The 24,527-nt window shown below is 43.5% G+C and overlaps 1 protein-coding gene across 2 annotated transcripts in view; it reads right to left on the reverse strand.

The window, feature by feature from the left end:
- The window catches only part of FLT1 (fms related receptor tyrosine kinase 1), a 172,131-nt gene that overhangs the window by 22,467 nt on the left and 125,137 nt on the right, over window positions 1-24,527 (reverse strand). For both annotated transcript variants that reach the window (XM_014843830.3, XM_044777363.2), the window contains exons 16-20: window positions 18,199-18,305; window positions 13,433-13,565; window positions 8,569-8,673; window positions 5,307-5,420; window positions 2,598-2,686 (exon numbers count right to left, since the gene is read on the reverse strand). In XM_014843830.3, coding sequence (XP_014699316.2) covers window positions 2,598-2,686; window positions 5,307-5,420; window positions 8,569-8,673; window positions 13,433-13,565; window positions 18,199-18,305 — 548 coding nt within the window. The remainder of the gene's footprint in view (window positions 1-2,597; window positions 2,687-5,306; window positions 5,421-8,568; window positions 8,674-13,432; window positions 13,566-18,198; window positions 18,306-24,527) is intronic.

A 24,527-nucleotide genomic window follows, 5' to 3' on the forward strand; every position in this document is an offset into this window, starting at 1 on the left:
CTGTGTACCGAGGGTTGACTCTGCTAGATGGCAATACTGAAACAGGGGCTGAAAGGGACTGGTGTTCAGTGGTGTCCTTTGATCCACCTGCATAGTATGGCAGTGCTAGGATTCACCAGGCTCCCCATCCTTTCTTGGCTTTTCGTAGAAATGTCACAAAGTAGGAGTGATCCCTCCACTAGGGGGCACAGTGGGAGCAAGCAGAGGACAGAGGAGGGAGTTTCAGGAGGGTCAGCCCAGCAAACTCTGAAAGTGTGGAGGGTACCAGGGTCCTGCCCCCTGAAGAGACCTTCTTGTGCTGCAGGAGGGGAGGCAGGCCTCAGAGTGAACACCCACTGCCACCCCAGGTGAGCTACCTGAGAGCAGGTAAAGAACATAACTGTTTGTTATCATGTCTCCCTGCAGCAGTTGGATTTGATTCTGCTCATTTGGGAAGTGGCATTTTATTTTTCACGAGACCCTTCCCAGGACAGAAGGCAGCAGGGAGAGAATGCTGGCAAGGGGGTGGGGGAGAAAAGTGCTCGACAGGCCCACTCATGGCTCAGCTGGGTGAAAATGCTCCCTGGGCAGCTTTCTTCCTGACCCTCCCAGAAGTCACAGCCCGGGGCACATCTCCAAGGACCATAACTCGAGCTCCCTCACCCTTCCTGACTCCCAATCAATGGTATATTTAGCTTTGCTTATTGGTAATTACCTCTGTTAAATAAAGGTTCATTTACTGAACTTTTGGGGCTCTGGCAGAATCCAGTGAATTTATTACAAGTAATATTTAAAGATCCTGGTGAATTTGTTTGGAAAATGAAATATCCCATTTCTATTTAGCCTTTTTGGTTCTTCCTTCATCTTCTCTTTATATTCCTTTAGGTTCCAAATACGAAATACAGCCATGTGTTTTCCACGAAAACACTAAGCTCCACCAACAGGGAGGCAAATCATTAAATATAGCCAGAGAAGGAAGCAAACTCTTCAAAACAAAGGACGCACAAACCCAAACGTTCCATCCTGCCCAGATCCCTGGGGTATTCTGCTGGCTTACTTCTTCCTGAAGCCAGTCCAGGATTTCAGGACTGAAGGGAATTTGCACTGCTCTCAGCCCAAGGCACCACTTTCCACTTTTTCTTATGTTTCCCCCGCTCCTTATCCAGTGTGGTGCATGTAAAAAGCACTGGAAAGGGAGTCAAGAGAGCTGGGTTCTTTCTCCCCCTAACATCACCTCTTGGTAGGTGTGTATCCTCAAGCCAATCACTTGACTTTTCTGGGCACATCTATAATGTGAGAGTATAAACTAGCTGATCACAAAGATCCCTTTCAGCTTCAAGATTCTAATTATTAGAGGACATGGTTTAAAACTGGGGGAAATATGTTCTTGCATGTATGTTGGCAGTCTGGAAGAAGACATGTCTCTGGTTGGATCAAAGTTTGAGAGATGAGAGAATGGGCCAGCTGTCCAGTGGTTCTTAACTGTGTGCCACACAAAGAAGCTTGCCCACATGACAGAGATGGGCATCATTCTTGGATGTCAGACACTTTGCCACCACATAGATCATACAGATTAGTGTCACTGGGTTAGACTCAACTGATTTTTCTATCTCGATGGGTCAATAATGATGATGATGATAGTTAACATTTATTGAGAGCTTAACTGCATTTCATTCTCTCAACAATCCCATGAGTTGAGTTCTATTATTACTGCCATTTAATAAATGAGGGAACTGAAACTTAGAGAGACTGAGTAACTTGCCCAAGGTCCCAAATTCCATGAGTGGTAGAAAGAGAATTTAAACCCAGAAGTCTGACTCTGGAGTCTGAGTGCTTAACCACCACACTATGTGGATGTACCAACATTGCAGATTATTGGTTAATAATGTTGAATCATTGTCCCCTAAGCTCCTCTAGCCCAGTAAAGGACACAACCTTGGTGGGATAGGTCACACTGGCAAAGTTTTACTAAACTCTTTCTCCGCTACTCAATAATCTCTTTTAAGCTTCATTTGCTTTCAGGTCTTGGAGCCCCATGTTCCTTTTATTACACAGCTTTATTTTAGTGGGTAAGGCTGGTTCAGTGTGTGTAGGGTTGACGTGGATCGCGAGGGTGTGATGAAGTGGGTGAAAGAGCAGGAGGAAGGGAAGAAAATTATTCCTCTGGCCCCATCACTGGTTTATTGTTGACTGTAAAGTCACTCAGTTGGTTGAGTCCTTAACTTCTGTAATCTAATAAATGGAGACAATTATACTTGCTATCATTTTCTTTTAAGAAATGAGTACATGACCTGTGCATGTCTGTGTATATATGGAAAGAGAGAGAGAAATAAAATTATCAAAATTATTTGATAGGTATTTAGGCTAGTAAATTTTAACCCCTAATTATCACTGTATACACTGGAACCAAATGTTCTCTGTGCTATCTCCCCAAACAATGTGATATATCAGCATGGATGGAAAAAATTAAAAAGGAGGAAAAAGCAGCTGAGATTGAGTTTTAAGCTTATTCTTTAATGGAAAAATCTAGGTTTCTCTTGCTTTATGCTGCTATAGCCTAAATGGAAACTCTTTGCTGTCTTTAAAAACCTCCAAACCCCAAACCTTAAGTTCCTTACCTTGTTGAGAAAGAATGAGTCTCGTTTGCTCTTGAGGTAGTTGGATAGATTTCCATATTTGCAATATTCAACAATCACCATCAGAGGCCCTGCAGCCAAAACAGCATATGCTCAGCCACACCAAGCCAGTCAACCATTAGCCAGCCTTCAGTCTGCCTGAGAAACCTCCAGCCAGCCTGTCTTTATATTAGCAGTGCCTAGGGATGCAACTTAGGGATGACAGATTTCTTTTTCAAGTTAAGGCAAGAAGGGGTTTAAAAAATAGAAAAAGAATAGGAGACAATTAGGGGTGGGTAATTGGGGGAGAAGCAGAAGGAAGAAAAAGAGCAGAAGTTGAAAGAGAAAAAGAACCTCCAGGAAGTGGGGTGGGCAAAAGCCAGCCAAAAGCCTGTCACTGCCAGCCACCCTCTCCACCTGTTAGCCAGACCTAGGCTAGCAGAGGGGGCCTCGGGACACTGTCACACCAATCCCAGGATTGTTTGTGGGTTTTTTTGAAGATTGGCCCTGCGCTAACATCTGTTGCCAATCTTCCTCTATTTTTTTCTCCCCAAAGCCCCAGTACATAGTTGTATATCCTAGTTGCAAGCCCTGGTTCTCCATGCAGGACACCGCCACAGCATGGCTTGCTGGGCAGTGTGTAGGTTGGTGCCCAGGATCTGAAGCAGGGAAACCTGGCCACTGAAGTGGAGCGGGTGAACTTAACCGCTACACTACCAGGCAGGCCTGAGCCCCAGGACTGTTAAGCAGCTCCTCCCTCCCCGTGCAAAGAACAGGCTGGTTTGGTCTGGGCTGTCTCTCCCCAGCAGCAGGCTGCCTGCGAGCGTCTGAACAGCTTGCCTTCGGGCTTGTAAGAAGGTCTAAGGCAGGGGTCAGCAAAGTTTTTTGTAAAGGACCAGACAGTAAATATTTCAGGCTTTGGAGGCCATACAACTACTCAATTGTGCATTTGTAGCATGAAAGGAGGCACAGACAACACCACAACCAAATGAGTGGCTACGCACCAATAAAACTATGAACACAGAAATTTGAATTTCATGTAATTTTCACATGCCATGAAATATTCTACTTCTTTTGATTTTTTCCCCCCAACTATTTAAAACGTCAAACCATTTTAAGTTCACAGGCTGGCTGGCGGGGGTTGCCGACCCCTGGTCAACAAGAAGCATGAAGGCTGGGAAGGAAGGAAAACCAAGCTGCACTGTGGGTCCCATGGGGTGCTCTAAAGGCCTCTTCTGCTGCACAGAGTCCCCTCAGCTGCCACATCGCCTGCCCAGCACTCCCACCACACGCCGGGGCGAGGCCAAGGCCTGCAGCGGAAGAACAACTTCCAGTTCCGGGTCAAAGTGGGCGTGAGCCCAGAGCCGCTTCCGCGGACTGCTGCACCAGGGCATCCTGGGAAGGAGCGCACTGGGGCTGCGCGGATTTGTCGTGCGGGGGACCCTAGTGCCCTGGTTCCGCTACGAGGCGCGCAGAGGCCAAGCTCTTCTCGGTAGAATGGTTTTTCTCTGTCTAACAGGGCTTTCCTGGGTTTAAAAATGTGTATTGGACACCCTGACAGCACGTGCTCTTCCCTTAGGGTTACAGAACAGGAAGCTGCTTCCAGCCGTTGTCGGTCTCCCCACCAGCGCGGAGGACTGGGAGGATCTTGGGCGCCTGCCTGGGGTACACCAAGCCTCGCCCTCGGGGTGGGCTTCCAGCCTGAAGCCACGGACGGGCAGCTCGGAGGCGCGGACGGAGGTGGGGTTTGCGATTAGCCCTGGCCAGTTTTACGGGGCAAAGTTGAGGCAAACAGAATAAGGTTGCTGAGGCAGAGAATTTGGGAAAGAGCTTATCACTTGTCAATACTCGGGGGTAATGGAGAAGCAGGCAGGCTGCGTCTGGATCCCCAGGCCCCCCCAGCCGGTAGCTTCTTTCTCCTCCCGCTGCCGCTCCCAACAGGAAGGTCTTCTGCGACCACCCTTCAGCTCTACTACCTTTGCTGAGCTCAGAAAACATTTATATACACAGGCCCTTTGCACCTTTCTTTCTGGCTCAAGCAGTGGTCAGACATCTACACCCAAGCACTAACCTTGCCATAGGGAGGCTAGAAAAGTCTTCGAGAACATGTCAGAGCCCTAATCCATAGCATAGCCCTGTCCCTGACGTTTGCCCCAGTGGGTGAGGCTTGTATGAAGGGAAAGGGCCTGTGCATATAAATGTTTTCTGAGCTCACTAAAGGTCGTAGAGCTGAAGGGTGGTCGGGGAAGACCTACCTGCTGGGAGTGGCAGTGGGTGGAGAAAGAAACTACGGGCTGGGGAGGCCTAGGGACCTTGGTTGTTCCCCATATCTCCTCCTCCTGGCATCCCACCAGCAGTGATTCATTCCTTTAGGTGAATCTTCAAATAAGACTCAAGCTTCTATGCTTTTACCTTAGCTCTGTCACACTCCTTCTAAGTCATCCTGAGACAAAAACGCCCTTCACTTGACCTCATTGTGTGCAAGGAGATCTAAAAGGGAGCCCTTTTCAGAACCTTTAAGTTAACTGTCCAGGGAAGGTATTTCTAGAATGGAAGCACCCTTCCGTAAATGGACAAACTGTTTCGTCTGAGTCTATTGAGAGGGCATTTTCCAGGAGGTGAGGAGAAACGGGGGTGGGAGAAAGCTGTCTGTCAGAGAACTCCGCTCTTAGCATGTGAACTGGGAGATAGAGTGGCCCCACTTCCAATTACCTCCTTGCTTGGTGCAGGCTCCCAGCAGGTTGACTACGTTCAGGTGATGGCCAATGTGAGTCAAGATCTTGAGCTCAGTCATCAGAGCTTTGTATTCACTGGCCGTAGCCCCCTCTGTGTGAGAAGCAAGGAAGAGTCAGGGTGACAGGACAATGGCTCTCTTTCTGCTGGTGGCAGCATTCCTGCCCTCCATGTTTGTCAATGCTCAGCCAGTTGCTTCATTAACCTCCCAACGTTCTTCAGAAAGGGTGAGTCCTCACACTTTTTTATTACTCCCACCCTCCTGAGCCAACATCCTTTTGACTACAGTAAGCCCCAGAGCAGTGATGGGGTTAGTCACTGGACATTTCCTCTTGGTGGACCTAGTCCTGTTCAACAATGCGCTGACTCAGAGCTGGGCACCTCGTGAAAGCATCTTCCAAAGGCTTCCTTTCTTTCAGAACAAGGCGCAACAAGAACTTTTCAGCCAGGGGATGCACCCACACCTCACCTCTTTTTCTCACTTTCCTCTCTTTGAGGAGTTACAAAGAAGGAGCCCCAAGGGGCCTGTAAGAGCAGAGTGGCCACTTCTGTAAACATCTTTGCAATGTGTTATTTTCTCCCTATAACCTTTTCCTCCCTGGAGTCCTCAGGGTTATCTCAAGTTGTGAGGATCCATAAGCATCTCACTTCAACTTCATTCTCAGAGATAAACAAAATCAGTCTAAGAATTAGCAGAGTCTAAAGCCTGAATTAAACTTGTCCTGTTTGTTTGTCCTTACTGGTCAATTTCTAAGCATTTACAAATTTTAAATTATTTTTAGAAATAAAAAAAGTCATAGAATCTTGCTGTAAAATATTCCAACAATATAATATATAGAGAGTAAAAAGTGAAAGCCCCTCCCACCCACTTACCTTCCTAGAAGTAACCACTGTTGATCGTTTGGTGTTTCAGACCTTTTTCTTTGCATTTATGAATATATATACCCAATCAAAAGCCTTTTTTTGGTTTATATAAATGGGCACATGTATATGTACTTTTTAAAATGCGCTTCCCCTCCCTTTTTAATATGTCAGAGACTTTTTCCAGCCTTTTTAGTTGATTAATGGCATTCCTGACATTGACTGTCTACAGTTTTTTTGCCATTACAAATAATGCTGTAATAGACAGCCCGTGTGTAATCTTTGTACATATGTGCAAGTATTTCTGTAGGACAGTCCTGGAAGTGGTTAAAGTTGTACATTTAACATTGTGGTAGTTACTGACATGGTATTTCATAAGCACAAATTATTTTTTAATAACAACCAGATAAACTCTAGAAGCCTCCCAGTGGGGTTGGGATTGGCTCACAGTAGATGCTCAACAAATATCTGTTAGATAAATAAACAACATGATTACTCTTCTCATCTCAGACGTGGGCATAAGGCCCAAAAAGGTTAAAGGATTTGCTCAAGGGCACTTTGAAAGAGCTTCTGAGTCATGACCTTTGTTTGACATTCTGCCTTTTCAATTTCTCCTAGAAACAGATGGCCAACCAATTTAAAAAAGAAAGCTGAATGAAAATGGTTTTTTAGTGGATGATTTGGCAGTCTTTTTCAATCAAGGCTGATGGCTTAAAAAAAAAAGATATCTCTTATTAAGATATCACACACACTATTTCTGTATTACACAGAATAGATTCTCTGGGCCTTTAAAAAATCTCAAATCAGAATTTCCCCGCTGAAGCTCATCAATCCCTCCAGGCGTTTATGCCTCTTTAGCACAGAGGAAAAACCAGGCTCTTTTGCTTAGATTGTTCCATTTATGTGCAGGGCCACAGGTGTTATCTGGGACCCAAAATGATGGACGGCAGACTTGCCTCTCCTAGAGGCAGTGTGTGGTAGTAAGGAGGGAAGTGGGACAAGCTGAGGAAGCAGATGCTTTCAGATTTAGTTTTGATTTATCTCAAGGTTGGATACTAGATTGCCTCCAGAACACAGGCCAGGATCATTTGGAGGCTTTTGGAGCAATTGGCCACTTCCAGAAGGCTGGGTCTTTTCAGCCTGTCTTCTGTGGCACTGGGGTGTGGGAGAAAGCACTGCACTCAGAGCTGGAAGACTTGCACTCAGACCTGTGCTTTTGCACAGGTGAGCTGTGTGGCCTTGCAGAGGCTGTTTAACCTTTTTGGGCCATGTTTCTTCGTCTGCAAACTGGGATAGTAATATCTACCTCACAAGGCTGTAGAGAGAAAAATAACAAAAATGGCAATTTCGTGTGGTTCAACCTAATATCCTAAAGTACCTAGTCTGGTGCTTTCTTACATAGATGACATGTTGATGCCTCTTCTCTTCACAGTCTGGGGTGGGGGGTGTGGGGTGGGGTGCTGGAATGCAGGTATTCTCACAAAATTGCCTGCCATCATCTGTTTAGTCCACCTTGAACAAAAGTCCCGACTTGTAGATGCAAAACTCCTTTTCTGGCTACTTTCAGAGTAGAACTGTCAGGTTCTTTGTATTTTGAGGTGGAAAATATCATTACATCAACTGTTGCAATGATGGTGTCAATACTGGAAGAAAATGAAGAGCTATAAAGCCTCTCTAAGCAAATGGCTCTTTCTCTTGGAGCCTTTGCTACGTACCTGCTTAGTTGGGGGCATAGCTTCCTATGCCTTAAAATCCCCTGGCAGTATCTTGGAGAATTTGGAAAACTGAAAATTGCCCTTTGGGTTTTCAATCCTGTTTCTTTTTGGTTTTGGAATCTTAAAACACATTGAAGTAACATGAAAATTACATCACAAATGAGGACAAGAAGTACTTTCGTCACTTTAAAGGACCTATGAGTCTTTGAGATGTTTGGTTTACGCAGTTTTCACTTTCAGTCTGTCTTGCGGTGGTGGTCATAAACCACTGGGTGATTTGGCTCTACCTCCTACTGCTTCACAGAGTGGTGGTATCTTTCGACATTAGAAAGATAGTGGATGGTTCCAAAATTTTGTACCCATGGATACAGTGGGCTTAAGTCCCTGGTAGTCTAGAGTCTGAGATGTGATAGGAGAAAGATCTCTGAGGTGATAGAAATTGTTTTCCCGTGGACAATGCTGGATTGTTTCATTTACAAGGTTTATTCTGAGCTCTTGCCAGCCTTACCTATAAAACTCCTGAAGTAAAGGGGCTTCCAGCAGTAGAAGAAAGTTACGTGGCTAGAGCAGAAATAGCTTGTATGTGTTCCTAGGCCATATCCAACGTGTATCAATATTTAGGGAATGTGATGGGTCAGTTGAAAGCCAAACTACAGCATCCATACCTTTCAGCATTTTTACAGCCACGGTCCGGCATGTGGGTGATTTCTTAATGCCAAATGCAGATGCTTGAACCACTTTTCCAAAGGCCCCTCTTCCAAGTGATTTGCCTAAAATGAAAAGAACACATTGGTTTGTTTGCCAAGCCAACAGGGTGAGTTTGTCTTTTTCAGGAAGGAAGTGCCTTTTTTCCTATGTGTGTGTGTGAGGCATGTAGCTTTTAACGGAATCTCCAAAGAACTGACCCCAAAAGAGTCAAAGTAAGGGACACATTTCTGGAGTATCTTCCTTCCAACTCTTTACTGTGCTTCTGAGGTGCCCTCATCCTTTACAGCTAGGCTAAGTGCAGGTAGGTGGCCAGTTTCCTCTTCACAAAGTCCGCCTGCAGGGAGAGGCTACTAAATCCTCAGGGGTCTCTTCAACTGTTTATTGACATTAATACCAAGAAGATTTCCCTGTGTTTAACCTAAGCCCCTTTTCTTGCCACTTAAGTTCATTTCTTCTGATCTGTTTTCAGCAGAAAGGGAGAGAGAGAGAATGGTGGTTACTGCTATTAGTTATGATAGTGCTTCATAGCTAAAAAATAATCACTAAATCATTTCTCAGACTTCCTTGCCAAAGAAAATATTCCTAGTATTTCTAGTATGTCTTTACATGGTGATTACAAATCTTCATGGTTCAGCACATGAGCCTGTCAGCCACTGGTCTAATTTGTTTAGACCACAGAGAGGTGGTTGCCAAATGCAATAACAAAACGTGGTTTCTTTCATGGTACCCATTATGTTATGCTATAATGATTGTTAACATGCTTCTTTCCTCAGCCTCTGTGATATTGTGATTTAAAATAAGAAATACATATTTAGTCTTCATGCTGTTTCTGGCAGTAGAGCTCCTAAAACCTTTGGAAGTTCCTAAGTGATGAGAGCCATAAAGGTGTTTCTGTTGTTTTAATAAGGTGACTTTTAGACCCCCACCTAAGGATGGGGGCTGGTTGCCAGGAGAACCAACCACGTGATTAGAGGGTTGGGACTTTTAGTTCCACTCCTGACTTCTGAGGATGGGAGAGGGGTTAGAGGTTGAATCGGTTGCCAATGGCTAATGACTTAATCAGTCATGAATATGTAATGAAGCCTCAACAAAAACCGGTAAGGACAGGGTTAAGAGAGCTTCCGGGCTGGTGAACACGTGGAGATTTGGGGAGAATGGCACGCTCCTAGGGGCATTGGAAGCCCCATGCCCTTTCCCCATACTTTACCCTATGCATCTCTTCCATCTGGCTGTTCCTGAGTTACATCCTTTTATAATAAACTGGTGATCTAGTAGAGTGTTAATTTAACACAACACCTGCTCTCCCAACCAAATTCTCCTTCTCAGACTGTTCTGATAACGTGCCTTCAGTTAGTTATCCAACCTACCTTCTTTCCTTCCTCATACTCCAGTCCCTTTCCCCAAAGGACAGGTTTTTTTTTCTAAGATTCTTGTAATGTTTGTAATGAAGCTTTCCTACCTCCTCATCATATTAGAACATTTATATTTTTATGCACAACTATCCAGTAACAAAGATGTCTTCACCCTGCCTCTGCTTAGGATCTTGCACTCCGGCCACTCTAGGCATCCCGTTAGGGCATGGGAAAAGTTCAGTTACTAATATAATTATAAGAGCCTCTTTGCATCTATCTCAGAGGGATGCACTCTGCATTGGGAGGGGAGCACTGGTGAAATTACATACTTTTCCTCAGGTCAAACAGACACCTGTGGTGACTGATAAAGACCATTCCTCCCAGAGCAGGCACCTTGTGCAGGGATGTAGGCTCTGCTTCCTTCTTCAGATAAAATTGTACAAGAGATACACCAGAATGGGAACTCTTAGTTTAAATAAAAGAGCCTTGGCTGGTCCCTGAAAGTGCTGGATATTGAAATCCTGTATGGAAAGCGCACTAGCAGATACCTTCTCCAGAGTTGTATAAATTGGTACATTTTTGATGGAGGCTTATTCCTTGCTTTTTTAGGATAAAAGAGCAATGTTTCTCTTCTGCAGTGCCTTCTTCTATCTAATGTGAAAAGTGTCCTAAGCCTGAGAAATACTACGATAGTCTCCATCCTGGGGCCCCTTTCCACATAGTCCGAAGACTCTTGCTTCTTTGGGGCAGGTGGTATCCTTTTCCTTTCCACACCTTCAGCCCCCACACATTCCCTTCTTAGCTGTCACAACACACTTTATTTTAACAAGTGTTTGGGGGCTTTGCTTCTATCAGTGAGGATAAGCTCATGCTCAGTTGGCTTCCCCCAGTCTTTGCATTTATTCTTTTGGAATCTGACTGCTGCCTCATAAAATAGTATGAAGCTATTACAGGCTCTTTAGTCATCTGATGCATTGGAATCCTTCTGCAGACCTGTGTTTCCAGTTTCAGGGGAGCCCAGTCACACCGGACTTGACTTTGCCTGATCTTTCTTTTCCCTTAAAATCCTCTTTGGTGTTACCTACATGCCGCTAACAAGCTTGTAAAAGTGCTAGGTCATTGTCATACACTAAAAGGATACTAGAATCTCCTCCAAGAATGTCCTTGGCTGGCCAGGGTCCCTGGGACACTCTGGGGAGAGTGCACAGCAGCATAGAGCTGAGACCCTCTCTGGCATCCAAGGCTGGTCTTACAAGAGGCAGCACTTGCCTAGGTACCATCCACTTGCCAAATTCCAGACTCCCTGTGTTGTTTCCCATATTAGGTAATTCTGACTTTATTTTCCAATTGAAAGATGCAGTGTCAGAAATTATCCCAACTCCTGTGATAAATTTATAGGAGCTGAATTCTCTCCTAGGTTTAGTGAGGAATCACTAACAAAACAGGTTTCTTTAGTTCCTGGATTCCAGGAATTTCAGTGGTAGCAACACCTTTGACCCAAGCTCCGACTGTATCAATCTATCAGTTCCTATACATTCTCACTTCTCCCACCAGGTCTGCTAATAGTAACCAACAGAGTACGTACAGCTGAAATCAGATGCAGCTTAGTCTGTATATTTCTTTACATTTATAACCCCACTATAACTCTGCCCATAAAACCAGCTTTTTCTCTCCATGCATCCAGACACAATCTTGGTTACTTTCACTTGCCAGACATTATTTCAGAATACTTTCTGTCATTTATTTGGCTGAAAAAAAATCTTGGGCCTCTTTGCTCCCACGTTAGAAGGAGGAGCATTCCTCTGGCCCTTGCAGCCATGCTCTGCATTAAAAGAGTTAGCTGACTTGACACTTTCTCTCACCCATCAGAGACACTCACATGTACATTAGTCAAATCATAGCATCTGGCAACTCCAGGAAGAACAAGAACCATAAGAAAGATCTTCAACAAGGAGAATCTCCTGAAATGAGATTATCTAAACCCATAGGCCCCCAGAGGAATTCTGCTAAAAGGGTTAGCAATCTCCCTCGATGTGATATGGATCACAGTGATAATAGGCCAAGGAATGAAGAAATGGGACAGAAAGCTCATGTATCCTGTACTGGAAGAAGCATGTTTGATTGTGACTAATAACCCTGGAAAGCAACATGGCCTGAGAATGGCTTATGGTTATGGGAAAATTATCCCATGTTCCCTGCCAAGGTTACTGAGGGGCTGGGCTAGCTGCCATATAATTTAGACTCGCAGAAGGAACTCATCTTGTGTGCCACCTGCCCTTAACTACTCTAAATTTAGTCGATGTTTTTTTTCTGTCAACAGCCATGGCTGGCTTTCGCGTGTCTTTCCAGCTTTTTACTGATTTCCAGTTTTCTTCCCCAAGCCAAGCAGAACATACTCTTGGGGCCAAGTATTCTTTTTCATGTAGGAAGAAATGTAAGTGGAATCATTTCAAGGCCCAAGAGAACAAGAAAAGCCATTTCTCCCCTCACACCCCCACCCCAATGTAGTCTGTGTGTGGGGAAAGTGGAGGCAATGCAGCTGAATTTGGAACAGCAGAAACTTTACACTGCGAGTGACAAGCTCCAGAAACACTGGATCCATGATCTCTTTTCCTAGTTCCAACTACTAATGATTCTGGCGTACACATGGGAGTGAGTGGAAAACTTTTAGAAGCCACGATCCAAATATTCTGGGCAAGCGTAATTGAGGCTCCTATTGTTTTGTAGCACCACGGGCTGGAGATGGATTTGCATTGTGATGTCTGAGCTGGAGGAACTGGTGCACTAAGCTGAGGGAAAGCACAACTGCCTAGTGTTTACAACATCTGTGTTACCTGGAAAACAATAGTCCTTGCTCTTCAAAAAGGAAACTTAAATGACCCCTTAGGACTTTCTTCTCTGTCTAGACATTCCAAACACCCAGGGAAATTCAAAGTATGTAACTTGTGGATTTGCACAGAGGGGTTTTTTGATCCACAGCCTTGAAGAGCACCAACTCTTTCACCAAAAGTTTGATTTCACTATTCCTCGCCATCCTGGATTGTGTTCTGGGTTATAAATTTCTAACTCCTCAAAAGTTTCATTATTTAAGAGTGTCTATACTTGTAAGCCTCCTGATGAAACTGATCCCCTCCCTTCCCTTCCCTACTCTTGTGATTGTCTCCTTCACCCTTTGAGGGAAGAGACTCAAACACCTTTACATCCCCGGAGCTTAGATGGGTGCCTGCTGCTCAGAGAAGGTGCTTGGTAACTGTTGGAAGAATGAGCAGGTGCACCCTTGTCCCCTCGTCCTGTTGTCTCAGCATTCTCCTAGGATAATTTACCTCCGTGTCCGTCTCCCCTGCTAGTGTGTGAGCAGCTGGAGGGCGGAGTCCCCAGCCCAGTTTACTGTTGCGCCTCTCAAAGCACAGTGTTTGCTTGTAGTAGGTGCTCTGTATGGACTTAGGAATCTGTTGAACAAATACATTACCCAGTTTAAGTCTCTCCCGGGCAAACTCCCACTTGCTGGCATCATAAGGGAGCCGCTCACACTGCTCATCCAGGGGAACTTCATCTGGGTCCATTATAATTGATAGGTAGTCAGTCTTTATTTCAGAAGAAGACTGAAAAATAAAGAGATCTCAAGTCACCAAAAGGAAACAACTTTAAAAACACCAGCTATCCAATTTAAAACAATACCTGGCAACATCTGCTGCTATTTTGGTTCATTTGGTTAAAACAGTGTAGTTGGGTACAGAAAGTACCTCACCATATACACATATGCACATCACACTTGAGCGTGCAATTTCCATTAAACAACCCCTTATTATTCCCACACTAAAATTCTGTAGTACTAGCTCCACCATCCTATCTCAGATAAAATGCACTCACATTCTCCAGAGACCTTATTGCTTGCTAAACAATTATCATGAAAGTCCTTCTCTAAAAAATGTATAGCATTTTTGTAAAATCGTTCCAATGACTAAAAATAACATTCTGTGGCCATTCTGTACAAGCAGGAATATACATGACAGATGGGCCAGCAGTGGGGTCTATGATGTGACTTTTCCACATTTGCAAGAAAGGCCAGAGGTGGCAAAGTAAGCCCAAGATCCCTGGGACAGTGGAGAGGCACAGTTCATGTGAAGTGTTTAAATATACTCAAAAGGCCTGGCCTCTTAGTTGCTGCAGCTACTTGAAAAGAATGGAGGGTCCATTAGTGAGATTAGAATTAAGATTAGCCTTCAGTAAGAAATAGAGTTTGATTATTTCAAAGGCCAGGGAGTAAATAGGTTATAAGACTTAAAGCCATGCTCCGAGTTCGTTGGACCATTGGTAGGATGTCAAGTAAGTAAGATGGCATCTGCCTTCAAGTGTCTCATCTTGGTAATGCACATCAAGCCCAGAAAATACCCTTTATTTCAGATCGTAGATAACTAGATTTACATTTAGTGTCTTAGATTTATATCAGTGGGTGGATTTCCTGTTAATTAATTGTAGATTTCATGACTACGTTTCTGTGAGAGAACAGAAAAGAAGTATGCTTGCCCATATAAGGTAGGTTTTGATAACTCTTGCCTAGAAGTTATGTAAACTTCATTTAAATGAGTTTTGGGGCCCTTCCTTTCAAGGCCTTTCCTTAAAGAGAATCAGAGTTCAGTAGAGAAGACAACCTCTCCAAAAACACCATTTCACACCCATCCACATTCTTCAGCTCTTACTCACCCTGTTCTGGGCTGTCACAGCTCACCTCATCCATCACTTACAATCAGTCTCCTTCTCACAGAAATTATCACTAAAATGTGTGACAAAGAACTCAAAGCAGAAGGATTTGCCTGGCCTCCACAAAGAGTAGAAAACAGATATGGAGCACGTTTGTCACAAACTGCATTTGCCAGTGGTGTTAGACTCTAAGGACCTGGCCTGTCAGACACTCATGTGCGTCTATAGATTCCTATACCAGGGTGCTGGGTGTTCATTAGAGACACTGCTGGAGTAGGCTTTATGACTAAACTTTTCAGTGTCCAATATAGCCAAGTCCATGAGAAATAATCTGAAATCCTCAAAGAGCATAGGAGAGCTGAAGCCTAGCAAGGGACATCCTAGGTTCTGCAGGATGTGAGGGGAGGTTGGCAGAGGTGTTAGTGGAGGCAAGGGAGCAGGCAATGGAAGACAATCTCCCCATGTGACATCTACACAATTTTGTGGTTTATCTCAATAAGGAAGATGAGAGGAAACACTAAACAAACCTTAAGAGCTTTGAGGAGAATACGATAGTAGAATCTTAGTGGACAAATATTTATTCTTTCAGTTGACATTAACACTGAGCAGCTACTAGGTGCTTGGCATGAACTTGCACAGCTCAGTGCTTCAGAGCCCAGGTGTTGAGGCTCACTGCCTGGATTTGAAGCTCAGCTTCTGACCAGCACATAACTTTGGGCAAGTTGCTTAATCTTTCTAAGCCTAGTTTCCTTATCCATAAAATAGTGCTAATAATGGTACTTATCTCATAGAGTTGTTGTGAATATTAAATGAAATAATCCATGTAAGCTATTAGAACAGGGCCTTGTATATAGTAAACATCAATAAATGTTAGTTATAATTATCACACTGGGCCATGCAGCAGGGGATAAAAAGATAAAATACAGTCTTTATCAATGAGGAATTTACACTGTGGTTAGAGAAAGCACATGGTAATATTTTTTTTTATGAGGAAGATTAGCCCTGAGCTAACTACTGCCAATCCTCCTCTTTTTGCTGAGGAAGATTGGCCCTGAGCTAACATCCATGCCCATCTTCCTCTATATGGGACAACTCCCACAGCATGACTTTTTGCCAAGCGGTGCCATGTCCGCATCCGGGATCCGAACTGGCGAACCCTGGACCGCCAAGAAGCGGAACGTGCGAACTTAACCGCTGCGCCACTGGGCCGGCCCCCTGGTAATATTTTTTGATGCTTTGTTCCTCTTTTCCTCCACAACCACTTTTTAAATTTCATAGGTACTCTGTTATTAAGATGATAATCTCTTGCTCTCATCCTTTATTATTGACATCAAAATTTCATAGATTTTTTGAAATACAAGGAACCTCTTCATTTTATTCTCAATTTACCTTTCCAGTTTTATTTCCACTATGTTCATATATGCAAAATAACCAGACTCCTGCCCTATTCTGAGGAGTGGGAAGGAGTAGGGTGCGCTGTGTTTTTCTGCTTCTTTCCTTCCAGCCACAACCTTCAAAGTCTGTCTCTAAAGTTTGCCTTCTCTGAAGTTTTTTCTCCCCCTCTCCTCCTTTGAACTCCTATAGCCTTTGTACCTCCCGTACAGATTTGGCAAGTTTTGCTTTTGTTAGATCTGTTTCCATATATGATGTATCTCCCTTTTCAAAATGCTATTGTTTGACTTTCGTTTCCTTCTAAAGCAGTGGCCTTAATTGTCGTGTCTAAAAACCAGTCAGTCATTATAGCAAAAGCCTGATGTTACGTATTTGCCATAGAGGATGGCTGCTAGCCTTGCCTCTCATACCAACACTATAATTGGTTTTGAATATCAAGTCTAAGATCAAACAACCTGGGTTCAAAACTCAGCTCCAGCTCTATTTTTGTGACTTTGGGCAACTTACTTTACCTCTCTGAGCTTCAGTTTCCCTCTCTATAAAATGGGAATAATAATATATCCACCTCCTTGTGCTTTTGGAAGGATTAACTGAGATATTACATAAAGAGCTTCCCACGAGATCTGACACATTGCTAAGGGCCAATAAAGCTCTAGAAGTTGAGGAGGCCTTCTTGGCACTTTTCAAGTCCTGTTGATTTTACCTCCTAAATATCTCTTGACTCTAATCATTTAGACTAAGCTACCATCATTTCTTACTTGGACTGCTATAAAGTCTTCTGCTAGGGTCTTCTCTATTCACTCTTGCCCCCTCTGGTCCGTTGTCCTCACAGCAGCCAAAATAAGCTTTCCAGACACAAATCTTTCACAATTAGAATCGCCTACCTTTGCTTAACAACCCCCTCCACCCAAGGCCTCCTGTTGCTTCTAGAATACAAACTCAATTCCTTATCATAGCCTACAAGGCCCTGCCTGGTCAAGTGGTGCAGCCTTTCCTCTCCTCTACTCTCCTGCCTCACCTCACACCTTCTTCCCACCACTGCAGCCACACGGGCTTCTGTCAGTCTCTCGTTCTCATGGTGTTCCCTCTGCCCTGCCCCAGCCTCCTACCTGCTCTTCTCTCTCCCTGCAACACTTTTCCCTCCCTTCTTTGCCTGACCAACTCCCTTACACATCTTTTGGTCAGCTGACTCTAGTTGCAGTTTTACGTTTGTCTATGTCGTTGATTAAAGACAGTCTCCTCTACAGACTGCACGTCAGTGTTTGCTCCACTGTCATCAGAGAGCCTTACACAAGGCCTTGCACTCTGCATGGAGCAGGCACACAGGAGATATTTGAGGCATGAATGAGTGAGTGAGTGAGTGTTGACTCCCCACTGAACTTCAAAGAAGCAGGTTGTGCTGCAGGCGTAATTATAGAAATCTGATGTCTTGACTTCCAACCTGAACCTCACACTCCAAAGAATTTAACTGTATTGTGGGGCTCAAAGAGTATGGAACAGCAGTGCACTTCTTTGTGCTTCCATAATGTTATGAGAGATAAGTCAGAGGTGGGTCTTTATTTTGCTTTTTTTTTCCTTTTTGTTTCTTAGTGGAGAGTGAGGTTAAGAAAATGAAGGCTTCACAGGTCCCATGCTGAATTTAACTTAAAGACTTTATTACATTTTTTTTCTTCCTTCTTATTCTCCCCAAAGCCCCCTAGTACCTAGTTGTATATTCTAGTTGTGAGTGCCTCTGGTTGTGCTATGTGGGACGCCGCCTCAGCATGGCCTGACAAGTGGTGCCATGTACGCGCCCAAGATCCGAACCAGTGAAACCCCGGACCGCCAAAGTGGAGGGCACGAACTTAATCACTCAGCCACGGGGTTGGCCCCCTATTACATATTTTATATCAAAATTATCCGTTCTGTCCCTTGGAAATATTAATCTGTCCATTGCTCTAGCTTTTCTTTTGAATATCCCACTTTGTGGTTGAGAGACATTCGAATGATTCATTTTCAGTGTTCACCAGGTCAGAGACAGGAACAAGAGGAAAGGGGAAGAAGAGGGTGTAACATTTGCTTAGTGCCCGCTCTAGACATCAGACAGGGCTTTGAGAATATTATGTAAATTGGAGCATAGAACTTCATCTGAAATGATCTTACCCTTTTTAGTTTTCGGATAAAGAGAGTTAATAGGAGCCAGAAGAGGGTTGCAGCCACACACGTACACGTCAGAGTGATTAGCTCCAGATTAGACTTGTCCGAGGTTCCTGGAGAGAGAAAAACACCAAGATGGTGCTAAAAAGCAATTCTCAAACTTAAGGTCTTTGTGGTTTTATAAAAGCGGTCCAGTGCCCCTACATGGCTCATCATGGTGACCGCGGTTGCTGGCACAAGAATTCGTCTCTGGGACAGATCCTTTCTTACCTTCTGAGTCAGGCAGGGTCAACAATATTATCACAGTAAATCACACGTAAATTAAAAGACTGTCAACAGAAATTTTGCTCTTAAGTTTGCAAACTTTGTAATCCCAGAAATAGCTAATTAAAAATCAGAAGAGAAATTTAAAAATGGGAAAAAATTAAGGCGGGAACAAAAGCCCATTAAAGTCCTAAATCTGGAATATGTTAAATCTCCCTAATGGATTTTAGAGGAAATTCTAAAGAAAAAAGAAAGAAATGACATAAAAGGGCTCCTTTGGGACTCACAAAATTCTTCAAAGTAGATTTAAAAAATAAAAATAAAACTCAAGGACTGTCACAATTGCCTGCTCACTCCTTTTGGAACAGCCAGGCCAAACCACCCACATCCCGCTCTCCACACCTGGGGCTCTATTTCTGACCTTTGCAGCAGTCAGCCTGCAGGGGCTGAGATGAGAAGAGATGACTGCTGGAGTGGGATTCTTCCCAATCACTTCATTTCCCAGAATCACAGAGATCAAAAGCTGAGCTCTGTTCCTCCATGACCAAAAAGAAAAGACCCAAAGTATTCGAGAGAAGCCTCCAGAGACGAAACTCTTTGGGATTTGGAAAGGAATGCCCCAGTGGGCCAGAACAGTAGTTCCCTGCTTATTGATTCCAGTGGACAGTTTCCCAGAAATTCTAAAGTAAGGCCCTTATCCTTTAACTTCATTAAAAGGAGACAGAGGCTTAGTATTACATTAGGCAGAGAACAATCGAAACTTACTCTTTTTAGAAATGATGATGTGAATGATATCATTTATCAAGCACTTATTATGTGCCAAGCCCTCACTCCCACCCTGTGAAGTCGGTGGCAATAATATCCCCATTTCATAGATGAGTACTTCATGTTGTGGGGTTCTTTGTTTCAATTCAATAAAGACATATTGAGTCCTGCTATAGGCAAAGCTGGAGGCTGGAAGAGATAGGAAGATGAGCAGGAAGGGAAAGTTGTCACTCTCAAGGAGCTCAGTCACAGCCTAACCAAGAGATGGAAGGCAAATACAAAGAAATTAGATAAAAAGAGTTTCGGAGGTTGAGGGAATCTAATGCTTTTTGGAAGAAGTAACATTTGAAATGGATTTTGACCTACAGAGATGAAGGCAGGGGAGGGCATTATAGGCAGAGGGAACAGTATGAGTAAAGACCCAGACTTGGGAAGGCTAGGGCACTGATGGCAGTATAATGCAAGATAGAGGACAGGACCAGACCATAGAGAATGCTGAGCGTCTGTGTGGAGAGTTTAAACTAAATGCTGCAGGCAGTGGAGCCAGTGTAGGCTCTCTGCCCTGAATAATTGCAAACACACATGCTAGAAACCTGAACCTCTTCTTTCTTCTCTCTTAACCATTAGCCACCAAGTACATACACTTCCTGTAGGCCATAGTCCCTGCCACAGTGTATCCCTTTTAATCTAGAGGGGAAACTGACGATTTCTCTCTATCCAGTCTATCACAAAGTCCTGCCTGTTCTGCTTCCATGGCTCATGAAATTTTCACCTCCTGACCTACCTCACTATCACTGCCTTAATCAAGGTCATCAGATCTTACCTGGACTACTGCATTACCTTCCTAACCAGGCTGGGCTCCCTTCAGTCTCTCCTCCACTCTGTAGCTAGAGTGATCTTGCCAAGTCATATATTTAATCCTGTTACACCTCTCCCTAAATTCTATCATTGCCCCCACCCCTAGTCACTGTAGAGATAAAAATCCATATCCTTAGGTCCCTTATGCCCAGCGTTGCCTATCTCTTCAGCTTCATCTCCTGCTGTCCTCCCGCTTGCTCCAGTCACATCAAAATACTTGTAGTTTCTTAAGTATACCAGCCCTTCTGAACCTTTATGCTTTGGCCTTTGCAGTTTCTCCACCAGAATGTAAGCTTCCTGAGGGCTGAGGCCACATCTTATTCATCTTTATATCCCCACTCAGTGAATTAAAGGATAAATTATGTTTTGCTTTATTTGTCTCCGAAGAATTTCATGAAACTTTCAAAGGGTTCAGAGTCAAATTCCTGGTTGTGTGTATTAATCCAGTAAACATACGGGATACCACCTGTGTCCCAGGCTCTGTTCTGGGTGCTGCTATATAGTGGTAAGTGAAAGGACATGGTCTAGAGCTCAGTCTGGCCTTCAGTCTGGACTGATGGGTATGTTCAAAGTTCTGAGTGAAGCAGCAGAATGTAGAATTGTGTTTCTCATGTTCATTGCTATATCTCTGGTGTTTGGAAGAGTACCTGGCATGCTGAAAATATTGGTCAAGTGAATGAATGAATTTAGCTTCATTTGCTGCTGTGTCAGCTTGTGGTTAAGTTTCCCTGAACCTCATGAGATTGATTGAAAACAACTTCCTCGAAGAAGTTTCAAAGTATGATAACCTTTCTCTTAGTACACGTCCTCTCGATGGGAATATTGTAAACTTGAGTAAATATGAGTTTGGATTTCTTCCACTATAGTGAGAATTCTAATGTTGCCTTGCTATATTCACACACACGCTTCTTTGCTTATGCTGCAAATAAGTTTTGTGGAATCTGGTTGGGACCTGCAAAGGGCACAGTGGCCTCTGGCTGTTGGAGATGTTGATCGCATTTTGAGACATGGCGCTGTCTGTATAAAACCTCTGCAGATGCCTCCTGCATGGAATGCTCGGGAGAGACTCCCTCCCATTGTGAGAACTTTCTCACTGCATTCCATGGGGCAGGAAGTTGACCCCCAAAGTCATTCCACAGTCCTTACTCAGGCAAAATTCCTTTCAGTGGGATCAAATGTGTTTGTGTGCACTTACACATTTAAAGAATCAACTCATTAAAAAACATCTTCAAGATAAACATTTATTAGAAGGGAAAGATCTATTTAATATTCTATCACTGCTTACTGAAAACTGAAACAAGAATTTTACAAGATACAATGTAGTAGCTATGCTCTATCTCTATCTTATTTGATAGCTTGATCTCTATCTTTATTTTAAAAGTAACTGTTAGGATATTCTTATGCTGGGTAGACTGATTTAAGTCAGCAGCATCTCATTCTATACAGCTCTTGGATGTTTTCTCAGAGGTCAAACATCTACACACTGGCCTGACTAGACCCAGCTTCGACTGGCTGGTGACAGCTGATGAGCTCAGTGCCTGAAATAGTCCAGCTGCACATTGCAGGGGAAAGGAGGCCAGCGGAAACGTGGGTAGGATTTGACAATAATGAGGAGTTAGCACTGGGCCTCAGAGACTCACTCTTATATGATGTGTGTGAAAGGCCAGCATTAGGACATGGTACAAGGTTATTTTTATATGGGATCCTGACAAGAATGTGGCCAATTTGAAGAGTTCAGGTAATTGTACCTTTTATTACAGATTGTTGCCCCTGTTGCACAGAGTGTTCCATGTCAATTACCCTCCCAGGCTTCATACCATTCTTCTTGGGACAGGAAGGAAGGTGCCACCCAGGGGATGGACTGAGTTCCGATGGGTGGTGTGCCTTGTCTGGAGACTGTGCAGCTGTGCAGTGTCCTGCTGCCCTGCCTTGAGCCTTTCTGATGGGGATGGCAGGGTGTACAGGGCCTGGGCTTTGTGGTATGGCAGCATCGCACCCTGACATGTGGCATTGTGTGGCACCAGACTGCTTGAATCAACAAGCAGCAGAGCCAGACAACTCAGTTCATGCAGTATACCTGGGTGGTGCTTCCTAAGATGTTAGGGAAGATCACCAAGGAAAAGACCAGGGCTCCTGGCCCCAGGGCCTGCCTTGACTTCAGAGAGTGAGCACAAGTTTCATGAGGAAAGCGCAGGAAGCCTTCATGTGACCCTACAACCAACATTGTCTTAGACCAAGGACTCAGTGCCCCAGCTTCCTCATCGTTACAATGTGGAGATGACAACAGCACTCGACCTCACAGGCGAAATACGTAAACCTAGTGTGAGCAATTATTTTGAAGCCTTCCTTCCCTACTCTCTCTCCCCTTTCCTTTTTTTCCTTATCACTTTTTGGACTTCAAGTACAAGAGAATTTTTTTTCATTCAAACATATTGCATACATCACAATTTGTCTTTTCTTTCTAAAACCAATCAGACTTCGACCCAAATACCGATCATTCTCTGCAGACAACTGAGTCATCACTTTCCCTGAGAAATTTACCTGACACTCTGCAGGGTGGCTTAGATGTTATTCTCTGGTCCTGTCATTAATTTGAGGTAACTGTTTATGTGGGTTTATTGCCCACTAAACTGTTAGGACTTCAAGAGAGGGGTATGTTTCTTGTTAATTTTGCATCTCTAGCACTGGCCCCGAGGATGTCTTAATAAATGTTTGTATGTGGATGAAAATTAAATTAATCAGATACACCTAGAGCTGACTCTCCTCATGGACCAGTCAAGTAGCACTACCTTATTCTGTCTAAAATCCAGTCACCAGTTAACCTTATTATATGATTTCTCTAAGACTTATTGGAATATTAAAATTGGCCTTCATACTGTTTATGAAGCCTTTTAGGAATCTATGTTTACCACTTGGAACCCCTGTTAAGGACAGTGATGTATAGAAATACTGTATTCAGATTAAATTTGAAGTAAATTTGAAAGAGTAATTTTTGGTAAAGGTATTTAAAATTGCTATTATGTGACATCAGTCCTGTAACATATTTTTATTATAGCAAGTTAAACCCTTAGGTCAAACAGGAATTTTGTGGTTTGGAACACAATTTGGGTGACACTGATTAAGTCTAGGAAAACTATAATACAAAAAGTTTTGTTGAAATGGAATTTGGTTTATGTTAACAAACAATAATGTTAGCTAACATTTAAAGTTGCTATTATATGCCAGATACTGTTTTAAATGTGTTAATCCTTACAACAACCCTGTAAAGTTGTATACCATTATTAACATCCATTTTGCGAGTGAGCAAACTGAAGCACCAGGTAGGTAAGTAATTTGCCCAAGGTTACACAGCTCATGAGCACTGATGCTCCTCACTTCAGAGTGGGTCCTCTTGACCACTGGGCTTTCTGCCTTAGGGTTGAGAGGCAGGAGAGCAGAAGGGTTAAACATGGATCCAGTTCTCAGCTCTGCCACTTCCTAGCTTTGTAACCCTGGACAAAGTCCTAAAGCTCTCTGTGCCTCAGATTCTCACTTGTAAGTAGAAAAAATCCTCACTGAATTATTGGGAAAGTTAAGTAGGCTAATGCATGTTATGTTAAAACAGTGCACTGTGTGTTCAATAAGCATATGATATTATAATTACATAGTCCCAGGCCTTCACAGAGCCTAACAGCAAGTTCACTAAGCCTAAAACCCACTTTTTTGACCCCCTGCAATTTTTTACCAGCCTAGTTTCCACAGGAGGAATTAAGATGAATCTTTTTTGAGTTTAAATTATTTTACCCCAAGAATTATCTTCAAAAATGTCATATCACCCTAACTGAATTCTATCACCATTTTTTGAATTCTTGATCAAGGCCAGATGTCATTGTTTAGATTTGAAGTACAAAGGCATGTCTATCCTGTCCCCAGCCCTCCTGTGTGAAACTAGTGAACAGCAAGTTCATCTGTCTGTTTTGAGAACTCTTCTCTCCTTGGGAAACTTTTCTGAATTGCCAACACCCATGAGAGGAGTAGCATCAGGCTCCAACATCTTCATGTGAATTAGTTTATCACATCCTTCTTAGTACCAGAATAGCCATGGGAGTGAGTTTGGGGGCAGGATTCAGGAAGAGAGGAGCTAGAGTAGAGGACAGTCATGGATCAGAGGAGAGTCAGAAAGGAGAAATGAAAACTGCAAGCTGGCTAAGGGAGATAAAAAAGAGTGGCTGGATACTCAAGACAATTCCGTTTCGAGCTTTCCAGGTTTTACTCTTGGAATTTTATCAAAGAACATAGTCTATACTTCCTGCTGTATGAGTCCTTTCCTGAAATGTGTTAATTTGCAATTATTGTGGCACAGAATTTATAGACGACATCTATAATGCCAATTCAAGTCTTTAGACTGCAGGACCCTGAGGCAGTCCTTCTGTGCTTCCCATGATTTTTTGTATCCATCAGTCATCCTC

Source organism: Equus asinus, chromosome 11 (genome assembly GCF_041296235.1).
Source record: "Equus asinus isolate D_3611 breed Donkey chromosome 11, EquAss-T2T_v2, whole genome shotgun sequence".
In the NCBI taxonomy this organism is placed as follows: domain Eukaryota; kingdom Metazoa; phylum Chordata; class Mammalia; order Perissodactyla; family Equidae; genus Equus; species Equus asinus.